The sequence below is a fragment of the Salminus brasiliensis genome, chromosome 4, assembly GCF_030463535.1.
Source record: "Salminus brasiliensis chromosome 4, fSalBra1.hap2, whole genome shotgun sequence".
In the NCBI taxonomy this organism is placed as follows: Eukaryota; Metazoa; Chordata; class Actinopteri; order Characiformes; family Bryconidae; genus Salminus; species Salminus brasiliensis.
Window position 1 is genome coordinate 49,959,865 of NC_132881.1, and position 25,368 is coordinate 49,985,232.

The following is a 25,368-nucleotide window of genomic DNA, read 5'->3' on the forward strand; positions in this document are numbered from 1 at the left end:
CAATAAAAATCTACATTTAAACTTAACTAAACCTTAACTTAATGAAGTAAAGTGCAAAAGTGCAAAAGAAAAATAGAATAAAAATGAAGAAAATAAAAATAGAATAAGTTACATTTAAGTTAAAGAATAAAATATAAAAATATGAAAATATAGAAATAAGCAAAAAAAATACAAAATACAAATATACAAATATATATACAGAGATGAAATAGTGTGTTTTGTGTTATATATCCTGGAACTTTGTGAGGTGTTTACAAATGTCTACTTACAGTCAGGTGTAATCAGGGGAATCAATCCTGAAACGTAAAATTGGAAAGGTTGGATGCTGTTCCTAGTATTGTGTCTGTCCAGTTGGAAATGATTTAAAACTTCTTCTTTTTTTAATGAACACATTTAAAATGATTGAACTATCAGTTGATATGGTACACTTTTCTTTCCAACCAAACTGTAAACCTTCTAGATGTACTAATCTGACCTAAAGGAGTGGGTGTAGAGCCTATCCAAACACATTATAATATAGAAATAACTGCTTTGATCCTGATGCAGATATTTTACATCCAGAGCTGATCCAGACATGTTATATTTATTAATGTTGACTGAATTAATCCTGATCCAGTTCAAATCCCTTATAGATAGATAGATAGATCACTTTATTTATCCCACAGGGAAAGTCAGTTTTTACAGCAGCAAAATCAAACAAGAGAGCAGCATGATAGAGGCATGATATGTTATGGCATTAAGTTCTTGTTATGGCAACAAAGAGTAACATTTTCAGAACTTAAGAAAACACCCAAATTGCTGGAGTATGGAGCTGTTTTGAAGTGAAAAATACTGGAAAAAATAGTTCTGGATCGAACTTCTCTAAATTCAACCCGCTTCAATCCTAGAACTTACCCAAACTGCATAAAAATGACAGGAGGTTTTATGCTGTAGTAAATCTTAAAACATGTGGCATTTGTTCCCAAATTCAATATCCAATCAGTTGTGAGACATTTAATCAACTCTGAAACTTCATTTGACATTGAAGGCGGTGCTACTGTAGCTACTATTTAAAGTGCCCAGTTGTAAATAAGTTTGAAAAGCTTTTTAACAAGAAATCAGTAACTGATGGTTTCAAAAGGGTGCAATGAGACTTCATATTATGTGTGATTAAATCTCAAAATCTTTGTGTTGGTCTCCAGCTAAACACCCTTCTGAATGAACCTGATGCAGAACCATTTGAACCCAAGAGCTCTGTCTTCACGTAAGCTGACCACAGCATTTATTTTACTTCCAGAATCACTTCCCGTCCTTGTTATCACGCAACAACTGATATCAACACTAACTTACACTTCCATTTCCATTGGTAGAACTTCAGCAAACCAGGTTGAAGGAAGCATGGAATACAGCTTCCAAGATGGAGATAAACACACTCCAATCAGCTTCCTCAGTAACCTTCAAACACAAACTGGTATGTTAAGGAACAATGTCCTGCCAGTGCCTGGTTTGGTTATGTTGTTTTAGAATACCACCCAGTGCTTTGAATAGACTTACCTTCATGTCTTCTTATCTCTTAGCTGCATCTACAACAGTTTCTCCAGCAACTACAACCAAACTGCTGGAGACCTCTTCCACAACATCCTCCAAAATGTATGTTGTGTTTATGAGTTTTACCTTGAACAGATATTCAGGTGTTAAAACACTTTACTAAAAAAGAATCCACATTTTTTTCATTCCTCCAGATCTGGTACTGCGGTGGTTCACAGCAGGCTGGGGTTCAACTCCTCATCTCCCGTCCCCAGTGAGAGTTTGGTCCTCAGTGTGGCCGGAACTCTGCTCAACTCTCGATCCCCAAACCTTACCAGTTCTACTAAAGTACTGAACATCACCTATGAGAGTATGTTTGTCTTTCTTCCTGAATTCCTTTCAGATCCTTTGGAGAGGCTATCTGACCTTGTTATGACCTGATAATTCCACTGTCATAGAGGTGCTAAAAAGCGCTATCTACAATTTAAGACCAACAGACGCATTTTCAGATTCTGGGAATAAATGAACGCATCTTCACTATGGAAGAATTTGAAAAAATCAAAGATGAAACAGACTCAGTATGACCACAGTTATATCAGGTCAGAGATCAGATCAGAGTCATTGTCAAAAATAAACAACTTGAATCATGATTGGTGGAACAACCTATTAAACAATCCTTACCTACAGCTCTCCACAGTGGTATCCTACTCATTTGAAATTTGTACTTTGTTCCAAAATCCTAAAAATCAATTGATTTATTCCACAGAAAAGACGGACGCCTTCTATGTGGTCATCTTTACATTTAGCCTCAGTAATGTCAGCATGCCAGAAAGCCCTGACCTCAGGAACAGCACCTACATCCAAGTGCAGAACTCCATCACCACAGCGGTGAGTCCGTATTACCACCTGTCCTATAGCAGTGAATCTCAGAGCCCCTGTAGGGAGAACCCGGTACTGCAGAGTTGAGTGTTTTCCCAACTCTTACACACTAGATTCAAAGCATCAGCTCACTGTTAAACCCATCATATTGACTCAGGTCTTTTACAGCTGGGTCATACAGGGCTGTCAGAGATGAGCTGTCCAAAAATCATACTCTTCCAATCAGAAGGTTTTGTGTTATATATCCTGGAACTTTGTGAGGTGTTTACAAATGTCTACTTACAGTCAGGTGTAATCAGGGGAATCAAGCCTGAAACGTAAAATTGGAAAGGTTGGATGTTGTTCCTAGTATTGTGTCTGTCCAGTTGGAAATGATTTAAAACTTCTTCTTTTTTTTTAATGAACACATTTAAAATGATTGAACTATCAGTTGATATGGTACACTTTTCTTTCCAACCAAACTGTAAACCTTCTAGATGTCCTAATCTGACCTAAAGGAGTGGGTGTAGAGCCTATCCAAACACATTATAACATAGAAATAACTGCTTTGATCCTGATGCAGATATTTTACATCCAGAGCTGATCCAGACATGTTATATTTATTCATGTTGACTGAATTAATCCTGATCCAGTTCAAATCCCTTATCAATGATATGTTATGGCATTAAGTTCTTGTTATGGCAACAAAGAGTAACATTTTCAGAACTTAAGAAAACACCCAAATTGCTGGAGTATGGAGCTGTTTTGAAGTGAAAAATACTGGAAAAAATAGTTCTGGATCGAACTTCTCTAAATTCAACCCGCTTCAATCCTAGAACTTACCCAAACTGCATAAAAATGACAGGAGGTTTTATGCTGTAGTAAATCTTAAAACATGTGGCATTTGTTCCCAAATTCAATATCCAATCAGTTGTGAGACATTTAATCAACTCTGAAACTTCATTTGACATTGAAGGCGGTGCTACTGTAGCTACTATTTAAAGTGCCCAGTTGTAAATAAGTTTGAAAAGCTTTTTAACAAGAAATCAGTAACTGATGGTTTCAAAAGGGTGCAATGAGACTTCATATTATGTGTGATTAAATCTCAAAATCTTTGTGTTGGTCTCCAGCTAAACACCCTTCTGAATGAACCTGATGCAGAACCATTTGAACCCAAGAGCTCTGTCTTCACGTAAGCTGACCACAGCATTTATTTTACTTCCAGAATCACTTCCCGTCCTTGTTATCACGCAACAACTGATATCAACACTAACTTACACTTCCATTTCTATTGGTAGAACTTCAGCAAACCAGGTTGAAGGAAGCATGGAATACAGCTTCCAAGATGGAGATAAACACACTCCAATCAGCTTCCTCAGTAACCTTCAAACACAAACTGGTATGTTAAGGAACAATGTCCTGCCAGTGCCTGGTTTGGTTATGTTATTTTAGAATACCACCCAGTGCTTTGAATAGACTTACCTTCATGTCTTCTTATCTCTTAGCTGCATCTACAACAGTTTCTCCAGCAACTACAACCAAACTGCTGGAGACCTCTTCCACAACATCCTCCAAAATGTATGTTGTGTTTATGAGTTTTACCTTGAACAGATATTCAGGTGTTAAAACACTTTACTAAAAAAGAATCCACATTTTTTTCATTCCTCCAGATCTGGTACTGCGGTGGTTCACAGCAGGCTGGGGTTCAACTCCTCATCTCCCGTCCCCAGTGAGAGTTTGGTCCTCAGTGTGGCCGGAACTCTGCTCAACTCTCGATCCCCAAACCTTACCAGTTCTACTAAAGTACTGAACATCACCTATGAGAGTATGTTTGTCTTTCTTCCTGAATTCCTTTCAGATCCTTTGGAGAGGCTATCTGACCTTGTTATGACCTGATAATTCCACTGTCATAGAGGTGCTAAAAAGCGCTATCTACAATTTAAGACCAACAGACGCATTTTCAGATTCTGGGAATAAATGAACGCATCTTCACTATGGAAGAATTTGAAAAAATCAAAGATGAAACAGACTCAGTATGACCACAGTTATATCAGGTCAGAGATCAGATCAGAGTCATTGTCAAAAATAAACAACTTGAATCATGATTGGTGTAACAACCTATTAAACAATCCTTACCTACAGCTCTCCACAGTGGTATCCTACTCATTTGAAATTTGTACTTTGTTCCAAAATCCTAAAAATCAATTGATTTATTCCACAGAAAAGACGGACGCCTTCTATGTGGTCATCTTTACATTTAGCCTCAGTAATGTCAGCATGCCAGAAAGCCCTGACCTCAGGAACAGCACCTACATCCAAGTGCAGAACTCCATCACCACAGCGGTGAGTCCGTATTACCACCTGTCCTATAGCAGTGAATCTCAGAGCCCCTGTAGGGAGAACCCGGTACTGCAGAGTTGAGTGTTTTCCCAACTCTTACACACTAGATTCAAAGCATCAGCTCACTGTTAAACCCATCATATTGACTCAGGCCTTTTACAGCTGGGTCATACAGGGCTGTCAGAGATGAGCTGTCCAAAAATCATACTCTTCCAACCAGAAGGTTTTGTGTTATATATCCTGGAACTTTGTGAGGTGTTTACAAATGTCTACTTACAGTCAGGTGTAATCAGGGGAATCAAGCCTGAAACGTAAAATTGGAAAGGTTGGATGTTGTTCCTAGTATTGTGTCTGTCCAGTTGGAAATGATTTAAAACTTCTTCTTTTTTTTTAATGAACACATTTAAAATGATTGAACTATCAGTTGATATGGTACACTTTTCTTTCCAACCAAACTGTAAACCTTCTAGATGTCCTAATCTGACCTAAAGGAGTGGGTGTAGAGCCTATCCAAACACATTATAACATAGAAATAACTGCTTTGATCCTGATGCAGATATTTTACATCCAGAGCTGATCCAGACATGTTATATTTATTCATGTTGACTGAATTAATCCTGATCCAGTTCAAATCCCTTATCAATGATATGTTATGGCATTAAGTTCTTGTTATGGCAACAAAGAGTAACATTTTCAGAACTTAAGAAAACACCCAAATTGCTGGAGTATGGAGCTGTTTTGAAGTGAAAAATACTGGAAAAAATAGTTCTGGATCGAACTTCTCTAAATTCAACCCGCTTCAATCCTAGAACTTACCCAAACTGCATAAAAATGACAGGAGGTTTTATGCTGTAGTAAATCTTAAAACATGTGGCATTTGTTCCCAAATTCAATATCCAATCAGTTGTGAGACATTTAATCAACTCTGAAACTTCATTTGACATTGAAGGCGGTGCTACTGTAGCTACTATTTAAAGTGCCCAGTTGTAAATAAGTTTGAAAAGCTTTTTAACAAGAAATCAGTAACTGATGGTTTCAAAAGGGTGCAATGAGACTTCATATTATGTGTGATTAAATCTCAAAATCTTTGTGTTGGTCTCCAGCTAAACACCCTTCTGAATGAACCTGATGCAGAACCATTTGAACCCAAGAGCTCTGTCTTCACGTAAGCTGACCACAGCATTTATTTTACTTCCAGAATCACTTCCCGTCCTTGTTATCACGCAACAACTGATATCAACACTAACTTACACTTCCATTTCTATTGGTAGAACTTCAGCAAACCAGGTTGAAGGAAGCATGGAATACAGCTTCCAAGATGGAGATAAACACACTCCAATCAGCTTCCTCAGTAACCTTCAAACACAAACTGGTATGTTAAGGAACAATGTCCTGCCAGTGCCTGGTTTGGTTATGTTATTTTAGAATACCACCCAGTGCTTTGAATAGACTTACCTTCATGTCTTCTTATCTCTTAGCTGCATCTACAACAGTTTCTCCAGCAACTACAACCAAACTGCTGGAGACCTCTTCCACAACATCCTCCAAAATGTATGTTGTGTTTATGAGTTTTACCTTGAACAGATATTCAGGTGTTAAAACACTTTACTAAAAAAGAATCCAAATTTTTTTCATTCCTCCAGATCTGGTACTGCGGTGGTTCACAGCAGGCTGGGGTTCAACTCCTCATCTCCCGTCCCCAGTGAGAGTTTGGTCCTCAGTGTGGCCGGAACTCTGCTCAACTCTCGATCCCCAAACCTTACCAGTTCTACTAAAGTACTGAACATCACCTATGAGAGTATGTTTGTCTTTCTTCCTGAATTCCTTTCAGATCCTTTGGAGAGGCTATCTGACCTTGTTATGACCTGATAATTCCACTGTCATAGAGGTGCTAAAAAGCGCTATCTACAATTTAAGACCAACAGACGCATTTTCAGATTCTGGGAATAAATGAACGCATCTTCACTATGGAAGAATTTGAAAAAATCAAAGATGAAACAGACTCAGTATGACCACAGTTATATCAGGTCAGAGATCAGATCAGAGTCATTGTCAAAAATAAACAACTTGAATCATGATTGGTGTAACAACCTATTAAACAATCCTTACCTACAGCTCTCCACAGTGGTATCCTACTCATTTGAAATTTGTACTTTGTTCCAAAATCCTAAAAATCAATTGATTTATTCCACAGAAAAGACGGACGCCTTCTATGTGGTCATCTTTACATTTAGCCTCAGTAATGTCAGCATGCCAGAAAGCCCTGACCTCAGGAACAGCACCTACATCCAAGTGCAGAACTCCATCACCACAGCGGTGAGTCCGTATTACCACCTGTCCTATAGCAGTGAATCTCAGAGCCCCTGTAGGGAGAACCCGGTACTGCAGAGTTGAGTGTTTTCCCAACTCTTACACACTAGATTCAAAGCATCAGCTCACTGTTAAACCCATCATATTGACTCAGGTCTTTTACAGCTGGGTCATACAGGGCTGTCAGAGATGAGCTGTCCAAAAATCATACTCTTCCAATCAGAAGGTTTTGTGTTATATATCCTGGAACTTTGTGAGGTGTTTACAAATGTCTACTTACAGTCAGGTGTAATCAGGGGAATCAAGCCTGAAACGTAAAATTGGAAAGGTTGGATGTTGTTCCTAGTATTGTGTCTGTCCAGTTGGAAATGATTTAAAACTTCTTCTTTTTTTTTAATGAACACATTTAAAATGATTGAACTATCAGTTGATATGGTACACTTTTCTTTCCAACCAAACTGTAAACCTTCTAGATGTCCTAATCTGACCTAAAGGAGTGGGTGTAGAGCCTATCCAAACACATTATAACATAGAAATAACTGCTTTGATCCTGATGCAGATATTTTACATCCAGAGCTGATCCAGACATGTTATATTTATTCATGTTGACTGAATTAATCCTGATCCAGTTCAAATCCCTTATCAATGATATGTTATGGCATTAAGTTCTTGTTATGGCAACAAAGAGTAACATTTTCAGAACTTAAGAAAACACCCAAATTGCTGGAGTATGGAGCTGTTTTGAAGTGAAAAATACTGGAAAAAATAGTTCTGGATCGAACTTCTCTAAATTCAACCCGCTTCAATCCTAGAACTTACCCAAACTGCATAAAAATGACAGGAGGTTTTATGCTGTAGTAAATCTTAAAACATGTGGCATTTGTTCCCAAATTCAATATCCAATCAGTTGTGAGACATTTAATCAACTCTGAAACTTCATTTGACATTGAAGGCGGTGCTACTGTAGCTACTATTTAAAGTGCCCAGTTGTAAATAAGTTTGAAAAGCTTTTTAACAAGAAATCAGTAACTGATGGTTTCAAAAGGGTGCAATGAGACTTCATATTATGTGTGATTAAATCTCAAAATCTTTGTGTTGGTCTCCAGCTAAACACCCTTCTGAATGAACCTGATGCAGAACCATTTGAACCCAAGAGCTCTGTCTTCACGTAAGCTGACCACAGCATTTATTTTACTTCCAGAATCACTTCCCGTCCTTGTTATCACGCAACAACTGATATCAACACTAACTTACACTTCCATTTCCATTGGTAGAACTTCAGCAAACCAGGTTGAAGGAAGCATGGAATACAGCTTCCAAGATGGAGATAAACACACTCCAATCAGCTTCCTCAGTAACCTTCAAACACAAACTGGTATGTTAAGGAACAATGTCCTGCCAGTGCCTGGTTTGGTTATGTTGTTTTAGAATACCACCCAGTGCTTTGAATAGACTTACCTTCATGTCTTTTTATCTCTTAGCTGCATCTACAACAGTTTCTCCTGCAACTACAACCAAACTGCTGGAGACCTCTTCCACAACATCCTCCAAAATGTATGTTGTGTTTATAAGTTTTACCTTGAACAGATATTCAGGTGTTAAAACACTTTACTAAAAAAGAATCCACATTTTTTTCATTCCTCCAGATCTGGTACTGCGGTGGTTCACGGCAGGCTGGGGTTCAACTCCTCATCTCCCGTCCCCAGTGAGAGTTTGGTCCTCAGTGTGGCCGGAACTCTGCTCAACTCTCGATCCCCAAACCTTACCAGTTCTACTAAAGTACTGAACATCACCTATGAGAGTATGTTTGTCTTTCTTCCTGAATTCCTTTCAGATCCTTTGGAGAGGCTATCTGACCTTGTTATGACCTGATAATTCCACTGTCATAGAGGTGCTAAAAAGCGCTATCTACAATTTAAGACCAACAGACGCATTTTCAGATTCTGGGAATAAATGAACGCATCTTCACTATGGAAGAATTTGAAAAAATCAAAGATGAAACAGACTCAGTATGACCACAGTTATATCAGGTCAGAGATCAGATCAGAGTCATTGTCAAAAATAAACAACTTGAATCATGATTGGTGGAACAACCTATTAAACAATCCTTACCTACAGCTCTCCACAGTGGTATCCTACTCATTTGAAATTTGTACTTTGTTCCAAAATCCTAAAAATCAATTGATTTATTCCACAGAAAAGACGGACGCCTTCTATGTGGTCATCTTTACATTTAGCCTCAGTAATGTCAGCATGCCAGAAAGCCCTGACCTCAGGAACAGCACCTACATCCAAGTGCAGAACTCCATCACCACAGCGGTGAGTCCGTATTACCACCTGTCCTATAGCAGTGAATCTCAGAGCCCCTGTAGGGAGAACCCGGTACTGCAGAGTTGAGTGTTTTCCCAACTCTTACACACTAGATTCAAAGCATCAGCTCACTGTTAAACCCATCATATTGACTCAGGCCTTTTACAGCTGGGTCATACAGGGCTGTCAGAGATGAGCTGTCCAAAAATCATACTCTTCCAACCAGAAGGTTTTGTGTTATATATCCTGGAACTTTGTGAGGTGTTTACAAATGTTTACTTACAGTCAGGTGTAATCAGGGGAATAAAGCCTGAAACGTAAAATTGGAAAGGTTGGATGCTGTTCCTAGTATTGTGTCTGTCCAGTTGGAAATGATTTAAAACTTCTTCTTTTTTTAATGAACACATTTAAAATGATTGAACTATCAGTTGATATGGTACACTTTTCTTTCCAACCAAACTGTAAACCTTCTAGATGTCCTAATCTGACCTAAAGGAGTGGGTGTAGAGCCTATCCAAACACATTATAACATAGAAATAACTGCTTTGATCCTGATGCAGATATTTTACATCCAGAGCTGATCCAGACATGTTATATTTATTCATGTTGACTGAATTAATCCTGATCCAGTTCAAATCCCTTATCAATGATATGTTATGGCATTAAGTTCTTGTTATGGCAACAAAGAGTAACATTTTCAGAACTTAAGAAAACACCCAAATTGCTGGAGTATGGAGCTGTTTTGAAGTGAAAAATACTGGAAAAAATAGTTCTGGATCGAACTTCTCTAAATTCAACCCGCTTCAATCCTAGAACTTACCCAAACTGCATAAAAATGACAGGAGGTTTTATGCTGTAGTAAATCTTAAAACATGTGGCATTTGTTCCCAAATTCAATATCCAATCAGTTGTGAGACATTTAATCAACTCTGAAACTTCATTTGACATTGAAGGCGGTGCTACTGTAGCTACTATTTAAAGTGCCCAGTTGTAAATAAGTTTGAAAAGCTTTTTAACAAGAAATCAGTAACTGATGGTTTCAAAAGGGTGCAATGAGACTTCATATTATGTGTGATTAAATCTCAAAATCTTTGTGTTGGTCTCCAGCTAAACACCCTTCTGAATGAACCTGATGCAGAACCATTTGAACCCAAGAGCTCTGTCTTCACGTAAGCTGACCACAGCATTTATTTTACTTCCAGAATCACTTCCCGTCCTTGTTATCACGCAACAACTGATATCAACACTAACTTACACTTCCATTTCCATTGGTAGAACTTCAGCAAACCAGGTTGAAGGAAGCATGGAATACAGCTTCCAAGATGGAGATAAACACACTCCAATCAGCTTCCTCAGTAACCTTCAAACACAAACTGGTATGTTAAGGAACAATGTCCTGCCAGTGCCTGGTTTGGTTATGTTGTTTTAGAATACCACCCAGTGCTTTGAATAGACTTACCTTCATGTCTTTTTATCTCTTAGCTGCATCTACAACAGTTTCTCCAGCAACTACAACCAAACTGCTGGAGACCTCTTCCACAACATCCTCCAAAATGTATGTTGTGTTTATGAGTTTTACCTTGAACAGATATTCAGGTGTTAAAACACTTTACTAAAAAAGAATCCACATTTTTTTCATTCCTCCAGATCTGGTACTGCGGTGGTTCACAGCAGGCTGGGGTTCAACTCCTCATCTCCCGTCCCCAGTGAGAGTTTGGTCCTTAGTGTGGCCGGAACTCTGCTCAACTCTCGATCCCCAAACCTTACCAGTTCTACTAAAGTACTGAACATCACCTATGAGAGTATGTTTGTCTTTCTTCCTGAATTCCTTTCAGATCCTTTGGAGAGGCTATCTGACCTTGTTATGACCTGATAATTCCACTGTCATAGAGGTGCTAAAAAGCGCTTTCTACAATTTAAGACCAACAGACGCATTTTCAGATTCTGGGAATAAATGAACGCATCTTCACTATGGAAGAATTTGAAAAAATCAAAGATGAAACAGACTCAGTATGACCACAGTTATATCAGGTCAGAGATCAGATCAGAGTCATTGTCAAAAATAAACAACTTGAATCATGATTGGTGGAACAACCTATTAAACAATCCTTACCTACAGCTCTCCACAGTGGTATCCTACTCATTTGAAATTTGTACTTTGTTCCAAAATCCTAAAAATCAATTGATTTATTCCACAGAAAAGACGGACGCCTTCTATGTGGTCATCTTTACATTTAGCCTCAGTAATGTCAGCATGCCAGAGAGCCCTGACCATAGGAACAGTACCTACATCCAAGTGCAGAACTCCATCACCACAGCGGTGAGTCCGTATTACCATCTGTCCTATAGCAGTGAATCTCAGAGCCCCTGTAGGGAGAACCCGGTACTGCAGAGTTGAGTGTTTTCCCAACTCTTACACACTAGATTCAAAGCATCAGCTCACTGTTAAACCCATCATATTGACTCAGGCCTTTTACAGCTGGGTCATACAGGGCTGTCAGAGATGAGCTGTCCAAAAATCATACTCTTCCAACCAGAAGGTTTTGTGTTATATATCCTGGAACTTTGTGAGGTGTTTACAAATGTCTACTTACAGTCAGGTGTAATCAGGGGAATAAAGCCTGAAACGTAAAATTGGAAAGGTTGGATGCTGTTCCTAGTATTGTGTCTGTCCAGTTGGAAATGATTTAAAACTTCTTCTTTTTTTAATGAACACATTTAAAATGATTGAACTATCAGTTGATATGGTACACTTTTCTTTCCAACCAAACTGTAAACCTTCTAGATGTCCTAATCTGACCTAAAGGAGTGGGTGTAGAGCCTATCCAAACACATTATAACATAGAAATAACTGCTTTGATCCTGATGCAGATATTTTACATCCAGAGCTGATCCAGACATGTTATATTTTTTCATGTTGACTGAATTAATCCTGATCCAGTTCAAATCCCTTATCAATGATATGTTATGGCATTAAGTTCTTGTTATGGCAACAAAGAGTAACATTTTCAGAACTTAAGAAAACACCCAAATTGCTGGAGTATGGAGCTGTTTTGAAGTGAAAAATACTGGAAAAATAGTTCTGGATCGAACTTCTCTAAATTCAACCCGCTTCAATCCTAGAACTTACCCAAACTGCATAAAAATGACAGGAGGTTTTATGCTGTAGTAAATCTTAAAACATGTGGCATTTGTTCCCAAATTCAATATCCAATCAGTTGTGAGACATTTAATCAACTCTGAAACTTCATTTGACATTGAAGGCGGTGCTACTGTAGCTACTATTTAAAGTGCCCAGTTGTAAATAAGTTTGAAAAGCTTTTTAACAAGAAATCAGTAACTGGTGGTTTCAAAAGGGTGCAATGAGACTTCATATTATGTGTGATTAAATCTCAAAATCTTTGTGTTGGTCTCCAGCTAAACACCCTTCTGAATGAACCTGATGCAGAACCATTTAAACCCAAGAGCTCTGTCTTCACGTAAGCTGACCACAGCTTTTATTTTACTTCCAGAATCACTTCCCGTCCTTGTTATCACGCAACAACTGATATCAACACTAACTTACTCTTCCATTTCCATTGGTAGAACTTCAGCAAACCAGGTTGAAGGAAGCATGGAATACAGCTTCCAAGATGGAGATAAACACACTCCAATCAGCTTCCTCAGTAACCTTCAAACACAAACTGGTATGTTAAGGAACAATGTCCTGCCAGTGCCTGGTTTGGTTATGTTGTTTTAGAATACCACCCAGTGCTTTGAATAGACTTACCTTCATGTCTTTTTATCTCTTAGCTGCATCTACAACAGTTTCTCCAGCAACTACAACCAAACTGCTGGAGACCTCTTCCACAACATCCTCCAAAATGTATGTTGTGTTTATGAGTTTTACCTTGAACAGATATTCAGGTGTTAAAACACTTTACTAAAAAAGAATCCACATTTTTTTCATTCCTCCAGATCTGGTACTGCGGTGGTTCACGGCAGGCTGGGGTTCAACTCCTCATCTCCCGTCCCCAGTGAGAGTTTGGTCCTCAGTGTGGCCGGAACTCTGCTCAACTCTCGATCCCCAAACCTTACCAGTTCTACTAAAGTACTGAACATCACCTATGAGAGTATGTTTGTCTTTCTTCCTGAATTCCTTTCAGATCCTTTGGAGAGGCTATCTGACCTTGTTATGACCTGATAATTCCACTGTCATAGAGGTGCTAAAAAGTGCTATCTACAATTTAAGACCAACAGACGCATTTTCAGATTCTGGGAATAAATGAACGCATCTTCACTATGGAAGAATTTGAAAAAATCAAAGATGAAACAGACTCAGTATGACCACAGTTATATCAGGTCAGAGATCAGATCAGAGTCATTGTCAAAAATAAACAACTTGAATCATGATTGGTGTAACAACCTATTAAACAATCCTTACCTACAGCTCTCCACAGTGGTATCCTACTCATTTGAAATTTGTACTTTGTTCCAAAATCCTAAAAATCAATTGATTTATTCCACAGAAAAGACAGACGCCTTCTATGTGGTCATCTTTACATTTAGCCTCAGTAATGTCAGCATGCCAGAAAGCCCTGACCTCAGGAACAGCACCTACATCCAAGTGCAGAACTCCATCACCACAGCGGTGAGTCCGTATTACCACCTGTCCTATAGCAGTGAATCTCAGAGCCCCTGTAGGGAGAACCCGGTACTGCAGAGTTGAGTGTTTTCCCAACTCTTACACACTAGATTCAAAGCATCAGCTCACTGTTAAACCCATCATATTGACTCAGGCCTTTTACAGCTGGGTCATACAGGGCTGTCAGAGATGAGCTGTCCAAAAATCATACTCTTCCAACCAGAAGGTTTTGTGTTATATATCCTGGAACTTTGTGAGGTGTTTACAAATGTCTACTTACAGTCAGGTGTAATCAGGGGAATAAAGCCTGAAACGTAAAATTGGAAAGGTTGGATGCTGTTCCTAGTATTGTGTCTGTCCAGTTGGAAATGATTTAAAACTTCTTCTTTTTTTAATGAACACATTTAAAATGATTGAACTATCAGTTGATATGGTACACTTTTCTTTCCAACCAAACTGTAAACCTTCTAGATGTCCTAATCTGACCTAAAGGAGTGGGTGTAGAGCCTATCCAAACACATTATAACATAGAAATAACTGCTTTGATCCTGATGCAGATATTTTACATCCAGAGCTGATCCAGACATGTTATATTTATTAATGTTGACTGAATTAATCCTGATCCAGTTCAAATCCCTTATCAATGATATGTTATGGCATTAAGTTCTTGTTATGGCAACAAAGAGTAACATTTTCAGAACTTAAGAAAACACCCAAATTGCTGGAGTATGGAGCTGTTTTGAAGTGAAAAATACTGGAAAAAATAGTTCTGGATCGAACTTCTCTAAATTCAACCCGCTTCAATCCTAGAACTTACCCAAACTGCATAAAAATGACAGGAGGTTTTATGCTGTAGTAAATCTTAAAACATGTGGCATTTGTTCCCAAATTCAATATCCAATCAGTTGTGAGACATTTAATCAACTCTGAAACTTCATTTGACATTGAAGGCGGTGCTACTGTAGCTACTATTTAAAGTGCCCAGTTGTAAATAAGTTTGAAAAGCTTTTTAACAAGAAATCAGTAACTGATGGTTTCAAAAGGGTGCAATGAGACTTCATATTATGTGTGATTAAATCTCAAAATCTTTGTGTTGGTCTCCAGCTAAACACCCTTCTGAATGAACCTGATGCAGAACCATTTGAACCCAAGAGCTCTGTCTTCACGTAAGCTGACCACAGCATTTATTTTACTTCCAGAATCACTTCCCGTCCTTGTTATCACGCAACAACTGATATCAACACTAACTTACACTTCCATTTCCATTGGTAGAACTTCAGCAAACCAGGTTGAAGGAAGCATGGAATACAGCTTCCAAGATGGAGATAAACACACTCCAATCAGCTTCCTCAGTAACCTTCAAACACAAACTGGTATGTTAAGGAACAATGTCCTGCCAGTGCCTGGTTTGGTTATGTTGTTTTAGAATACCACCCAGTGCTTTGAATAGACTTACCTTCATGTCTTCTTATCTCTTAGCTGCATCTACAACAGTTTCTCCAGCAACTACAACCAAACTGCTGGAGACCTCTTCCACAACATCCTCCAAAATGTATGTTGTGTTTATGAGTTTTACCTTGAACAGATATTCAGGTGTTAAAACACTTTACTAAAAAAGAATCCACATTTTTTTCATTCCTCCAGATCTGGTACTGCGGTGGTTCACAGCAGGCTGGGGTTCAACTCCTCATCTCCCGTCCCCAGTGAGAGTTTGGTCCTTAGTGTGGCCGGAACTCTGCTCAACTCTCGATCCCCAAACCTTACCAGTTCTACTAAAGTACTGAACATCACCTATGAGAGTATGTTTGTCTTTCTTCCTGAATTCCTTTCAGATCCTTTGGAGAGGCTATCTGACCTTGTTATGACCTGATAATTCCACTGTCATAGAGGTGCTAAAAAGCGCTTTCTACAATTTAAGACCAACAGACGCATTTTCAGATTCTGGGAATAAATGAACGCATCTTCACTATGGAAGAATTTGAAAAAATCAAAGATGAAACAGACTCAGTATGACCACAGTTATATCAGGTCAGAGATCAGATCAGAGTCATTGTCAAAAATAAACAACTTGAATCATGATTGGTGGAACAACCTATTAAACAATCCTTACCTACAGCTCTCCACAGTGGTATCCTACTCATTTGAAATTTGTACTTTGTTCCAAAATCCTAAAAATCAATTGATTTATTCCACAGAAAAGACGGACGCCTTCTATGTGGTCATCTTTACATTTAGCCTCAGTAATGTCAGCATGCCAGAGAGCCCTGACCTTAGGAACAGCACCTACATCCAAGTGCAGAACTCCATCACCACAGCGGTGAGTCCGTATTACCACCTGTCCTATAGCAGTGAATCTCAGAGCCCCTGTAGGGAGAACCCGGTACTGCAGAGTTGAGTGTTTTCCCAACTCTTACACACTAGATTCAAAGCATCAGCTCACTGTTAAACCCATCATATTGACTCAGGCCTTTTACAGCTGGGTCATACAGGGCTGTCAGAGATGAGCTGTCCAAAAATCATACTCTTCCAACCAGAAGGTTTTGTGTTATATATCCTGGAACTTTGTGAGGTGTTTACAAATGTCTACTTACAGTCAGGTGTAATCAGGGGAATCAAGCCTGAAACGTAAAATTGGAAAGGTTGGATGCTGCTCCTAGTATTGTGTCTGTCCAGTTGGAAATGATTTAAAACTTCTTCTTTTTTTAATGAACACATTTAAAATGATTGAACTATCAGTTGATATGGTACACTTTTCTTTCCAACCAAACTGTAAACCTTCTAGATGTCCTAATCTGACCTAAAGGAGTGGGTGTAGAGCCTATCCAAACACATTATAACATAGAAATAACTGCTTTGATCCTGATGCAGATATTTTACATCCAGAGCTGATCCAGACATGTTATATTTTTTCATGTTGACTGAATTAATCCTGATCCAGTTCAAATCCCTTATCAATGATATGTTATGGCATTAAGTTCTTGTTATGGCAACAAAGAGTAACATTTTCAGAACTTAAGAAAACACCCAAATTGCTGGAGTATGGAGCTGTTTTGAAGTGAAAAATACTGGAAAAAATAGTTCTGGATCGAACTTCTCTAAATTCAACCCGCTTCAATCCTAGAACTTACCCAAACTGCATAAAAATGACAGGAGGTTTTATGCTGTAGTAAATCTTAAAACATGTGGCATTTGTTCCCAAATTCAATATCCAATCAGTTGTGAGACATTTAATCAACTCTGAAACTTCATTTGACATTGAAGGCGGTGCTACTGTAGCTACTATTTAAAGTGCCCAGTTGTAAATAAGTTTGAAAAGCTTTTTAACAAGAAATCAGTAACTGATGGTTTCAAAAGGGTGCAATGAGACTTCATATTATGTGTGATTAAATCTCAAAATCTTTGTGTTGGTCTCCAGCTAAACACCCTTCTGAATGAACCTGATGCAGAACCATTTGAACCCAAGAGCTCTGTCTTCACGTAAGCTGACCACAGCATTTATTTTACTTCCAGAATCACTTCCCGTCCTTGTTATCACGCAACAACTGATATCAACACTAACTTACACTTCCATTTCCATTGGTAGAACTTCAGCAAACCAGGTTGAAGGAAGCATGGAATACAGCTTCCAAGATGGAGATAAACACACTCCAATCAGCTTCCTCAGTAACCTTCAAACACAAACTGGTATGTTAAGGAACAATGTCCTGCCAGTGCCTGGTTTGGTTATGTTGTTTTAGAATACCACCCAGTGCTTTGAATAGACTTACGCTCATGTCTTTTTATCTCTTAGCTGCATCTACAACAGTTTCTCCTGCAACTACAACCAAACTGCTGGAGACCTCTTCCACAACATCCTCCAAAATGTATGTTGTGTTTATGAGTTTTACCTTGAACAGATATTCAGGTGTTAAAACACTTTACTAAAAAAGAATCCACATTTTTTTCATTCCTCCAGATCTGGTACTGCGGTGGTTCACAGCAGGCTGGGGTTCAACTCCTCATCTCCCGTCCCCAGTGAGAGTTTGGTCCTTAGTGTTGCCGGAACTCTGCTCAACTCTCGATCCCCAAACCTTACCAGTTCTACTAAAGTACTGAACATCACCTATGAGAGTATGTTTGTCTTTCTTCCTGAATTCCTTTCAGATCCTTTGGAGAGGCTATCTGACCTTGTTATGACCTGATAATTCCACTGTCATAGAGGTGCTAAAAAGCGCTATCTACAATTTAAGACCAACAGACGCATTTTCAGATTCTGGGAATAAATGAACGCATCTTCACTATGGAAGAATTTGAAAAAATCAAAGATGAAACAGACTCAGTATGACCACATTTATATCAGGTCAGAGATCAGATCAGAGTCATTGTCAAAAATAAACAACTTGAATCATGATTGGTGGAACAACCTATTAAACAATCCTTACCTACAGCTCTCCACAGTGGTATCCTACTCATTTGAAATTTGTACTTTGTTCCAAAATCCTAAAAATCAATTGATTTATTCCACAGAAAAGACGGACGCCTTCTATGTGGTCATCTTTACATTTAGCCTCAGTAATGTCAGCATGCCAGAAAGCCCTGACCTCAGGAACAGCACCTACATCCAAGTGCAGAACTCCATCACCACAGCGGTGAGTCCGTATTACCACCTGTCCTATAGCAGTGAATCTCAGAGCCCCTTTAGGGAGAACCCGGTACTGCAGAGTTGAGTGTTTTCCCAACTCTTACACACTAGATTCAAAGCATCAGCTCACTGTTAAACCCATCATATTGACTCAGGTCTTTTACAGCTGGGTCATACAGGGCTGTCAGAGATGAGCTGTCCAAAAATCATACTCTTCCAACCAGAAGGTTTTGTGTTATATATCCTGGAACTTTGTGAGGTGTTTACAAATGTCTACTTACAGTCAGGTGTAATCAGGGGAATCAAGCCTGAAACGTAAAATTGGAAAGGTTGGATGCTGCTCCTAGTATTGTGTCTGTCCAGTTGGAAATGATTTAAAACTTCTTCTTTTTTTAATGAACACATTTAAAATGATTGAACTATCAGTTGATATGGTACACTTTTCTTTCCAACCAAACTGTAAACCTTCTAGATGTCCTAATCTGACCTAAAGGAGTGGGTGTAGAGCCTATCCAAACACATTATAACATAGAAATAACTGCTTTGATCCTGATGCAGATATTTTACATCCAGAGCTGATCCAGACATGTTATATTTTTTCATGTTGACTGAATTAATCCTGATCCAGTTCAAATCCCTTATCAATGATATGTTATGGCATTAAGTTCTTGTTATGGCAACAAAGAGTAACATTTTCAGAACTTAAGAAAACACCCAAATTGCTGGAGTATGGAGCTGTTTTGAAGTGAAAAATACTGGAAAAAATAGTTCTGGATCGAACTTCTCTAAATTCAACCCGCTTCAATCCTAGAACTTACCCAAACTGCATAAAAATGACAGGAGGTTTTATGCTGTAGTAAATCTTAAAACATGTGGCATTTGTTCCCAAATTCAATATCCAATCAGTTGTGAGACATTTAATCAACTCTGAAACTTCATTTGACATTGAAGGCGGTGCTACTGTAGCTACTATTTAAAGTGCCCAGTTGTAAATAAGTTTGAAAAGCTTTTTAACAAGAAATCAGTAACTGATGGTTTCAAAAGGGTGCAATGAGACTTCATATTATGTGTGATTAAATCTCAAAATCTTTGTGTTGGTCTCCAGCTAAACACCCTTCTGAATGAACCTGATGCAGAACCATTTGAACCCAAGAGCTCTGTCTTCACGTAAGCTGACCACAGCATTTATTTTACTTCCAGAATCACTTCCCGTCCTTGTTATCACGCAACAACTGATATCAACACTAACTTACACTTCCATTTCCATTGGTAGAACTTCAGCAAACCAGGTTGAAGGAAGCATGGAATACAGCTTCCAAGATGGAGATAAACACACTCCAATCAGCTTCCTCAGTAACCTTCAAACACAAACTGGTATGTTAAGGAACAATGTCCTGCCAGTGCCTGGTTTGGTTATGTTGTTTTAGAATACCACCCAGTGCTTTGAATAGACTTACGCTCATGTCTTTTTATCTCTTAGCTGCATCTACAACAGTTTCTCCTGCAACTACAACCAAACTGCTGGAGACCTCTTCCACAACATCCTCCAAAATGTATGTTGTGTTTATGAGTTTTACCTTGAACAGATATTCAGGTGTTAAAACACTTTACTAAAAAAGAATCCACATTTTTTTCATTCCTCCAGATCTGGTACTGCGGTGGTTCACAGCAGGCTGGGGTTCAACTCCTCATCTCCCGTCCCCAGTGAGAGTTTGGTCCTTAGTGTTGCCGGAACTCTGCTCAACTCTCGATCCCCAAACCTTACCAGTTCTACTAAAGTACTGAACATCACCTATGAGAGTATGTTTGTCTTTCTTCCTGAATTCCTTTCAGATCCTTTGGAGAGGCTATCTGACCTTGTTATGACCTGATAATTCCACTGTCATAGAGGTGCTAAAAAGCGCTATCTACAATTTAAGACCAACAGACGCATTTTCAGATTCTGGGAATAAATGAACGCATCTTCACTATGGAAGAATTTGAAAAAATCAAAGATGAAACAGACTCAGTATGACCACATTTATATCAGGTCAGAGATCAGATCAGAGTCATTGTCAAAAATAAACAACTTGAATCATGATTGGTGGAACAACCTATTAAACAATCCTTACCTACAGCTCTCCACAGTGGTATCCTACTCATTTGAAATTTGTACTTTGTTCCAAAATCCTAAAAATCAATTGATTTATTCCACAGAAAAGACGGACGCCTTCTATGTGGTCATCTTTACATTTAGCCTCAGTAATGTCAGCATGCCAGAAAGCCCTGACCTCAGGAACAGCACCTACATCCAAGTGCAGAACTCCATCACCACAGCGGTGAGTCCGTATTACCACCTGTCCTATAGCAGTGAATCTCAGAGCCCCTTTAGGGAGAACCCGGTACTGCAGAGTTGAGTGTTTTCCCAACTCTTACACACTAGATTCAAAGCATCAGCTCACTGTTAAACCCATCATATTGACTCAGGTCTTTTACAGCTGGGTCATACAGGGCTGTCAGAGATGAGCTGTCCAAAAATCATACTCTTCCAACCAGAAGGTTTTGTGTTATATATCCTGGAACTTTGTGAGGTGTTTACAAATGTCTACTTACAGTCAGGTGTAATCAGGGGAATCAAGCCTGAAACGTAAAATTGGAAAGGTTGGATGTTGTTCCTAGTATTGTGTCTGTCCAGTTGGAAATGATTTAAAACTTCTTCTTTTTTTTTAATGAACACATTTAAAATGATTGAACTATCAGTTGATATGGTACACTTTTCTTTCCAACCAAACTGTAAACCTTGTAGATGTCCTAATCTGACCTAAAGGAGTGGGTGTAGAGCCTATCCAAACACATTATAACATAGAAATAACTGCTTTGATCCTGATGCAGATATTTTACATCCAGAGCTGATCCAGACATGTTATATTTATTCATGTTGACTGAATTAATCCTGATCCAGTTCAAATCCCTTATCAATGATATGTTATGGCATTAAGTTCTTGTTATGGCAACAAAGAGTAACATTTTCAGAACTTAAGAAAACACCCAAATTGCTGGAGTATGGAGCTGTTTTGAAGTGAAAAATACTGGAAAAAATAGTTCTGGATCGAACTTCTCTAAATTCAACCCGCTTCAATCCTAGAACTTACCCAAACTGCATAAAAATGACAGGAGGTTTTATGCTGTAGTAAATCTTAAAACATGTGGCATTTGTTCCCAAATTCAATATCCAATCAGTTGTGAGACATTTAATCAACTCTGAAACTTCATTTGACATTGAAGGCGGTGCTACTGTAGCTACTATTTAAAGTGCCCAGTTGTAAATAAGTTTGAAAAGCTTTTTAACAAGAAATCAGTAACTGATGGTTTCAAAAGGGTGCAATGAGACTTCATATTATGTGTGATTAAATCTCAAAATCTTTGTGTTGGTCTCCAGCTAAACACCCTTCTGAATGAACCTGATGCAGAACCATTTGAACCCAAGAGCTCTGTCTTCACGTAAGCTGACCACAGCATTTATTTTACTTCCAGAATCACTTCCCGTCCTTGTTATCACGCAACAACTGATATCAACACTAACTTACACTTCCATTTCCATTGGTAGAACTTCAGCAAACCAGGTTGAAGGAAGCATGGAATACAGCTTCCAAGATGGAGATAAACACACTCCAATCAGCTTCCTCAGTAACCTTCAAACACAAACTGGTATGTTAAGGAACAATGTCCTGCCAGTGCCTGGTTTGGTTATGTTGTTTTAGAATACCACCCAGTGCTTTGAATAGACTTACGCTCATGTCTTTTTATCTCTTAGCTGCATCTACAACAGTTTCTCCTGCAACTACAACCAAACTGCTGGAGACCTCTTCCACAACATCCTCCAAAATGTATGTTGTGTTTATGAGTTTTACCTTGAACAGATATTCAGGTGTTAAAACACTTTACTAAAAAAGAATCCACATTTTTTTCATTCCTCCAGATCTGGTACTGCGGTGGTTCACAGCAGGCTGGGGTTCAACTCCTCATCTCCCGTCCCCAGTGAGAGTTTGGTCCTTAGTGTTGCCGGAACTCTGCTCAACTCTCGATCCCCAAACCTTACCAGTTCTACTAAAGTACTGAACATCACCTATGAGAGTATGTTTGTCTTTCTTCCTGAATTCCTTTCAGATCCTTTGGAGAGGCTATCTGACCTTGTTATGACCTGATAATTCCACTGTCATAGAGGTGCTAAAAAGCGCTATCTACAATTTAAGACCAACAGACGCATTTTCAGATTCTGGGAATAAATGAACGCATCTTCACTATGGAAGAATTTGAAAAAATCAAAGATGAAACAGACTCAGTATGACCACATTTATATCAGGTCAGAGATCAGATCAGAGTCATTGTCAAAAATAAACAACTTGAATCATGATTGGTGGAACAACCTATTAAACAATCCTTACCTACAGCTCTCCACAGTGGTATCCTACTCATTTGAAATTTGTACTTTGTTCCAAAATCCTAAAAATCAATTGATTTATTCCACAGAAAAGACGGACGCCTTCTATGTGGTCATCTTTACATTTAGCCTCAGTAATGTCAGCATGCCAGAAAGCCCTGACCTCAGGAACAGCACCTACATCCAAGTGCAGAACTCCATCACCACAGCGGTGAGTCCGTATTACCACCTGTCCTATAGCAGTGAATCTCAGAGCCCCTTTAGGGAGAACCCGGTACTGCAGAGTTGAGTGTTTTCCCAACTCTTACACACTAGATTCAAAGCATCAGCTCACTGTTAAACCCATCATATTGACTCAGGTCTTTTACAGCTGGGTCATACAGGGCTGTCAGAGATGAGCTGTCCAAAAATCATACTCTTCCAACCAGAAGGTTTTGTGTTATATATCCTGGAACTTTGTGAGGTGTTTACAAATGTCTACTTACAGTCAGGTGTAATCAGGGGAATCAAGCCTGAAACGTAAAATTGGAAAGGTTGGATGTTGTTCCTAGTATTGTGTCTGTCCAGTTGGAAATGATTTAAAACTTCTTCTTTTTTTTTAATGAACACATTTAAAATGATTGAACTATCAGTTGATATGGTACACTTTTCTTTCCAACCAAACTGTAAACCTTGTAGATGTCCTAATCTGACCTAAAGGAGTGGGTGTAGAGCCTATCCAAACACATTATAACATAGAAATAACTGCTTTGATCCTGATGCAGATATTTTACATCCAGAGCTGATCCAGACATGTTATATTTATTCATGTTGACTGAATTAATCCTGATCCAGTTCAAATCCCTTATCAATGATATGTTATGGCATTAAGTTCTTGTTATGGCAACAAAGAGTAACATTTTCAGAACTTAAGAAAACACCCAAATTGCTGGAGTATGGAGCTGTTTTGAAGTGAAAAATACTGGAAAAAATAGTTCTGGATCGAACTTCTCTAAATTCAACCCGCTTCAATCCTAGAACTTACCCAAACTGCATAAAAATGACAGGAGGTTTTATGCTGTAGTAAATCTTAAAACATGTGGCATTTGTTCCCAAATTCAATATCCAATCAGTTGTGAGACATTTAATCAACTCTGAAACTTCATTTGACATTGAAGGCGGTGCTACTGTAGCTACTATTTAAAGTGCCCAGTTGTAAATAAGTTTGAAAAGCTTTTTAACAAGAAATCAGTAACTGATGGTTTCAAAAGGGTGCAATGAGACTTCATATTATGTGTGATTAAATCTCAAAATCTTTGTGTTGGTCTCCAGCTAAACACCCTTCTGAATGAACCTGATGCAGAACCATTTGAACCCAAGAGCTCTGTCTTCACGTAAGCTGACCACAGCATTTATTTTACTTCCAGAATCACTTCCCGTCCTTGTTATCACGCAACAACTGATATCAACACTAACTTACACTTCCATTTCCATTGGTAGAACTTCAGCAAACCAGGTTGAAGGAAGCATGGAATACAGCTTCCAAGATGGAGATAAACACACTCCAATCAGCTTCCTCAGTAACCTTCAAACACAAACTGGTATGTTAAGGAACAATGTCCTGCCAGTGCCTGGTTTGGTTATGTTCTTTTAGAATACCACCCAGTGCTTTGAATAGACTTACCTTCATGTCTTTTTATCTCTTAGCTGCATCTACAACAGTTTCTCCAGCAACTACAACCAAACTGCTGGAGACCTCTTCCACAACATCCTCCAAAATGTATGTTGTGTTTATGAGTTTTACCTTGAACAGATATTCAGGTGTTAAAACACTTTACTAAAAAAGAATCCACATTTTTTTCATTCCTCCAGATCTGGTACTGCGGTGGTTCACAGCAGGCTGGGGTTCAACTCCTCATCTCCCGTCCCCAGTGAGAGTTTGGTCCTTAGTGTGGCCGGAACTCTGCTCAACTCTCGATCCCCAAACCTTACCAGTTCTACTAAAGTACTGAACATCACCTATGAGAGTATGTTTGTCTTTCTTCCTGAATTCCTTTCAGATCCTTTGGAGAGGCTATCTGACCTTGTTATGACCTGATAATTCCACTGTCATAGAGGTGCTAAAAAGCGCTTTCTACAATTTAAGACCAACAGACGCATTTTCAGATTCTGGGAATAAATGAACGCATCTTCACTATGGAAGAATTTGAAAAAATCAAAGATGAAACAGACTCAGTATGACCACAGTTATATCAGGTCAGAGATCAGATCAGAGTCATTGTCAAAAATAAACAACTTGAATCATGATTGGTGGAACAACCTATTAAACAATCCTTACCTACAGCTCTCCACAGTGGTATCCTACTCATTTGAAATTTGTACTTTGTTCCAAAATCCTAA

At 38.7% G+C, this 25,368-nt stretch overlaps 1 protein-coding gene across 1 annotated transcript in view; it reads left to right on the forward strand.

Moving 5' to 3' along the window:
* LOC140554335 (uncharacterized) overlaps positions 1–25,368 on the forward strand; it is a 60,282-nt gene that overhangs the window by 20,347 nt on the left and 14,567 nt on the right. Inside the window, exons 22-71 of the mRNA XM_072677219.1 lie at positions 1,182–1,243; positions 1,722–1,876; positions 2,273–2,394; positions 3,495–3,556; positions 3,663–3,763; positions 3,870–3,942; positions 4,035–4,189; positions 4,586–4,707; positions 5,808–5,869; positions 5,976–6,076; positions 6,183–6,255; positions 6,348–6,502; positions 6,899–7,083; positions 8,121–8,182; positions 8,661–8,815; positions 9,212–9,333; positions 10,432–10,493; positions 10,600–10,700; positions 10,807–10,879; positions 10,972–11,126; positions 11,523–11,707; positions 12,742–12,803; positions 12,910–13,010; positions 13,117–13,189; positions 13,282–13,436; positions 13,833–13,954; positions 15,053–15,114; positions 15,221–15,321; positions 15,428–15,500; positions 15,593–15,747; positions 16,144–16,328; positions 17,364–17,425; positions 17,532–17,632; positions 17,739–17,811; positions 17,904–18,058; positions 18,455–18,576; positions 19,675–19,736; positions 19,843–19,943; positions 20,050–20,122; positions 20,215–20,369; positions 20,766–20,950; positions 21,988–22,049; positions 22,156–22,256; positions 22,363–22,435; positions 22,528–22,682; positions 23,079–23,200; positions 24,301–24,362; positions 24,469–24,569; positions 24,676–24,748; positions 24,841–24,995. Coding sequence (XP_072533320.1) covers positions 1,182–1,243; positions 1,722–1,876; positions 2,273–2,394; positions 3,495–3,556; positions 3,663–3,763; positions 3,870–3,942; positions 4,035–4,189; positions 4,586–4,707; positions 5,808–5,869; positions 5,976–6,076; positions 6,183–6,255; positions 6,348–6,502; positions 6,899–7,083; positions 8,121–8,182; positions 8,661–8,815; positions 9,212–9,333; positions 10,432–10,493; positions 10,600–10,700; positions 10,807–10,879; positions 10,972–11,126; positions 11,523–11,707; positions 12,742–12,803; positions 12,910–13,010; positions 13,117–13,189; positions 13,282–13,436; positions 13,833–13,954; positions 15,053–15,114; positions 15,221–15,321; positions 15,428–15,500; positions 15,593–15,747; positions 16,144–16,328; positions 17,364–17,425; positions 17,532–17,632; positions 17,739–17,811; positions 17,904–18,058; positions 18,455–18,576; positions 19,675–19,736; positions 19,843–19,943; positions 20,050–20,122; positions 20,215–20,369; positions 20,766–20,950; positions 21,988–22,049; positions 22,156–22,256; positions 22,363–22,435; positions 22,528–22,682; positions 23,079–23,200; positions 24,301–24,362; positions 24,469–24,569; positions 24,676–24,748; positions 24,841–24,995 — 5,425 coding nt within the window. The remainder of the gene's footprint in view (positions 1–1,181; positions 1,244–1,721; positions 1,877–2,272; positions 2,395–3,494; positions 3,557–3,662; positions 3,764–3,869; positions 3,943–4,034; positions 4,190–4,585; positions 4,708–5,807; positions 5,870–5,975; positions 6,077–6,182; positions 6,256–6,347; positions 6,503–6,898; positions 7,084–8,120; positions 8,183–8,660; positions 8,816–9,211; positions 9,334–10,431; positions 10,494–10,599; positions 10,701–10,806; positions 10,880–10,971; positions 11,127–11,522; positions 11,708–12,741; positions 12,804–12,909; positions 13,011–13,116; positions 13,190–13,281; positions 13,437–13,832; positions 13,955–15,052; positions 15,115–15,220; positions 15,322–15,427; positions 15,501–15,592; positions 15,748–16,143; positions 16,329–17,363; positions 17,426–17,531; positions 17,633–17,738; positions 17,812–17,903; positions 18,059–18,454; positions 18,577–19,674; positions 19,737–19,842; positions 19,944–20,049; positions 20,123–20,214; positions 20,370–20,765; positions 20,951–21,987; positions 22,050–22,155; positions 22,257–22,362; positions 22,436–22,527; positions 22,683–23,078; positions 23,201–24,300; positions 24,363–24,468; positions 24,570–24,675; positions 24,749–24,840; positions 24,996–25,368) is intronic.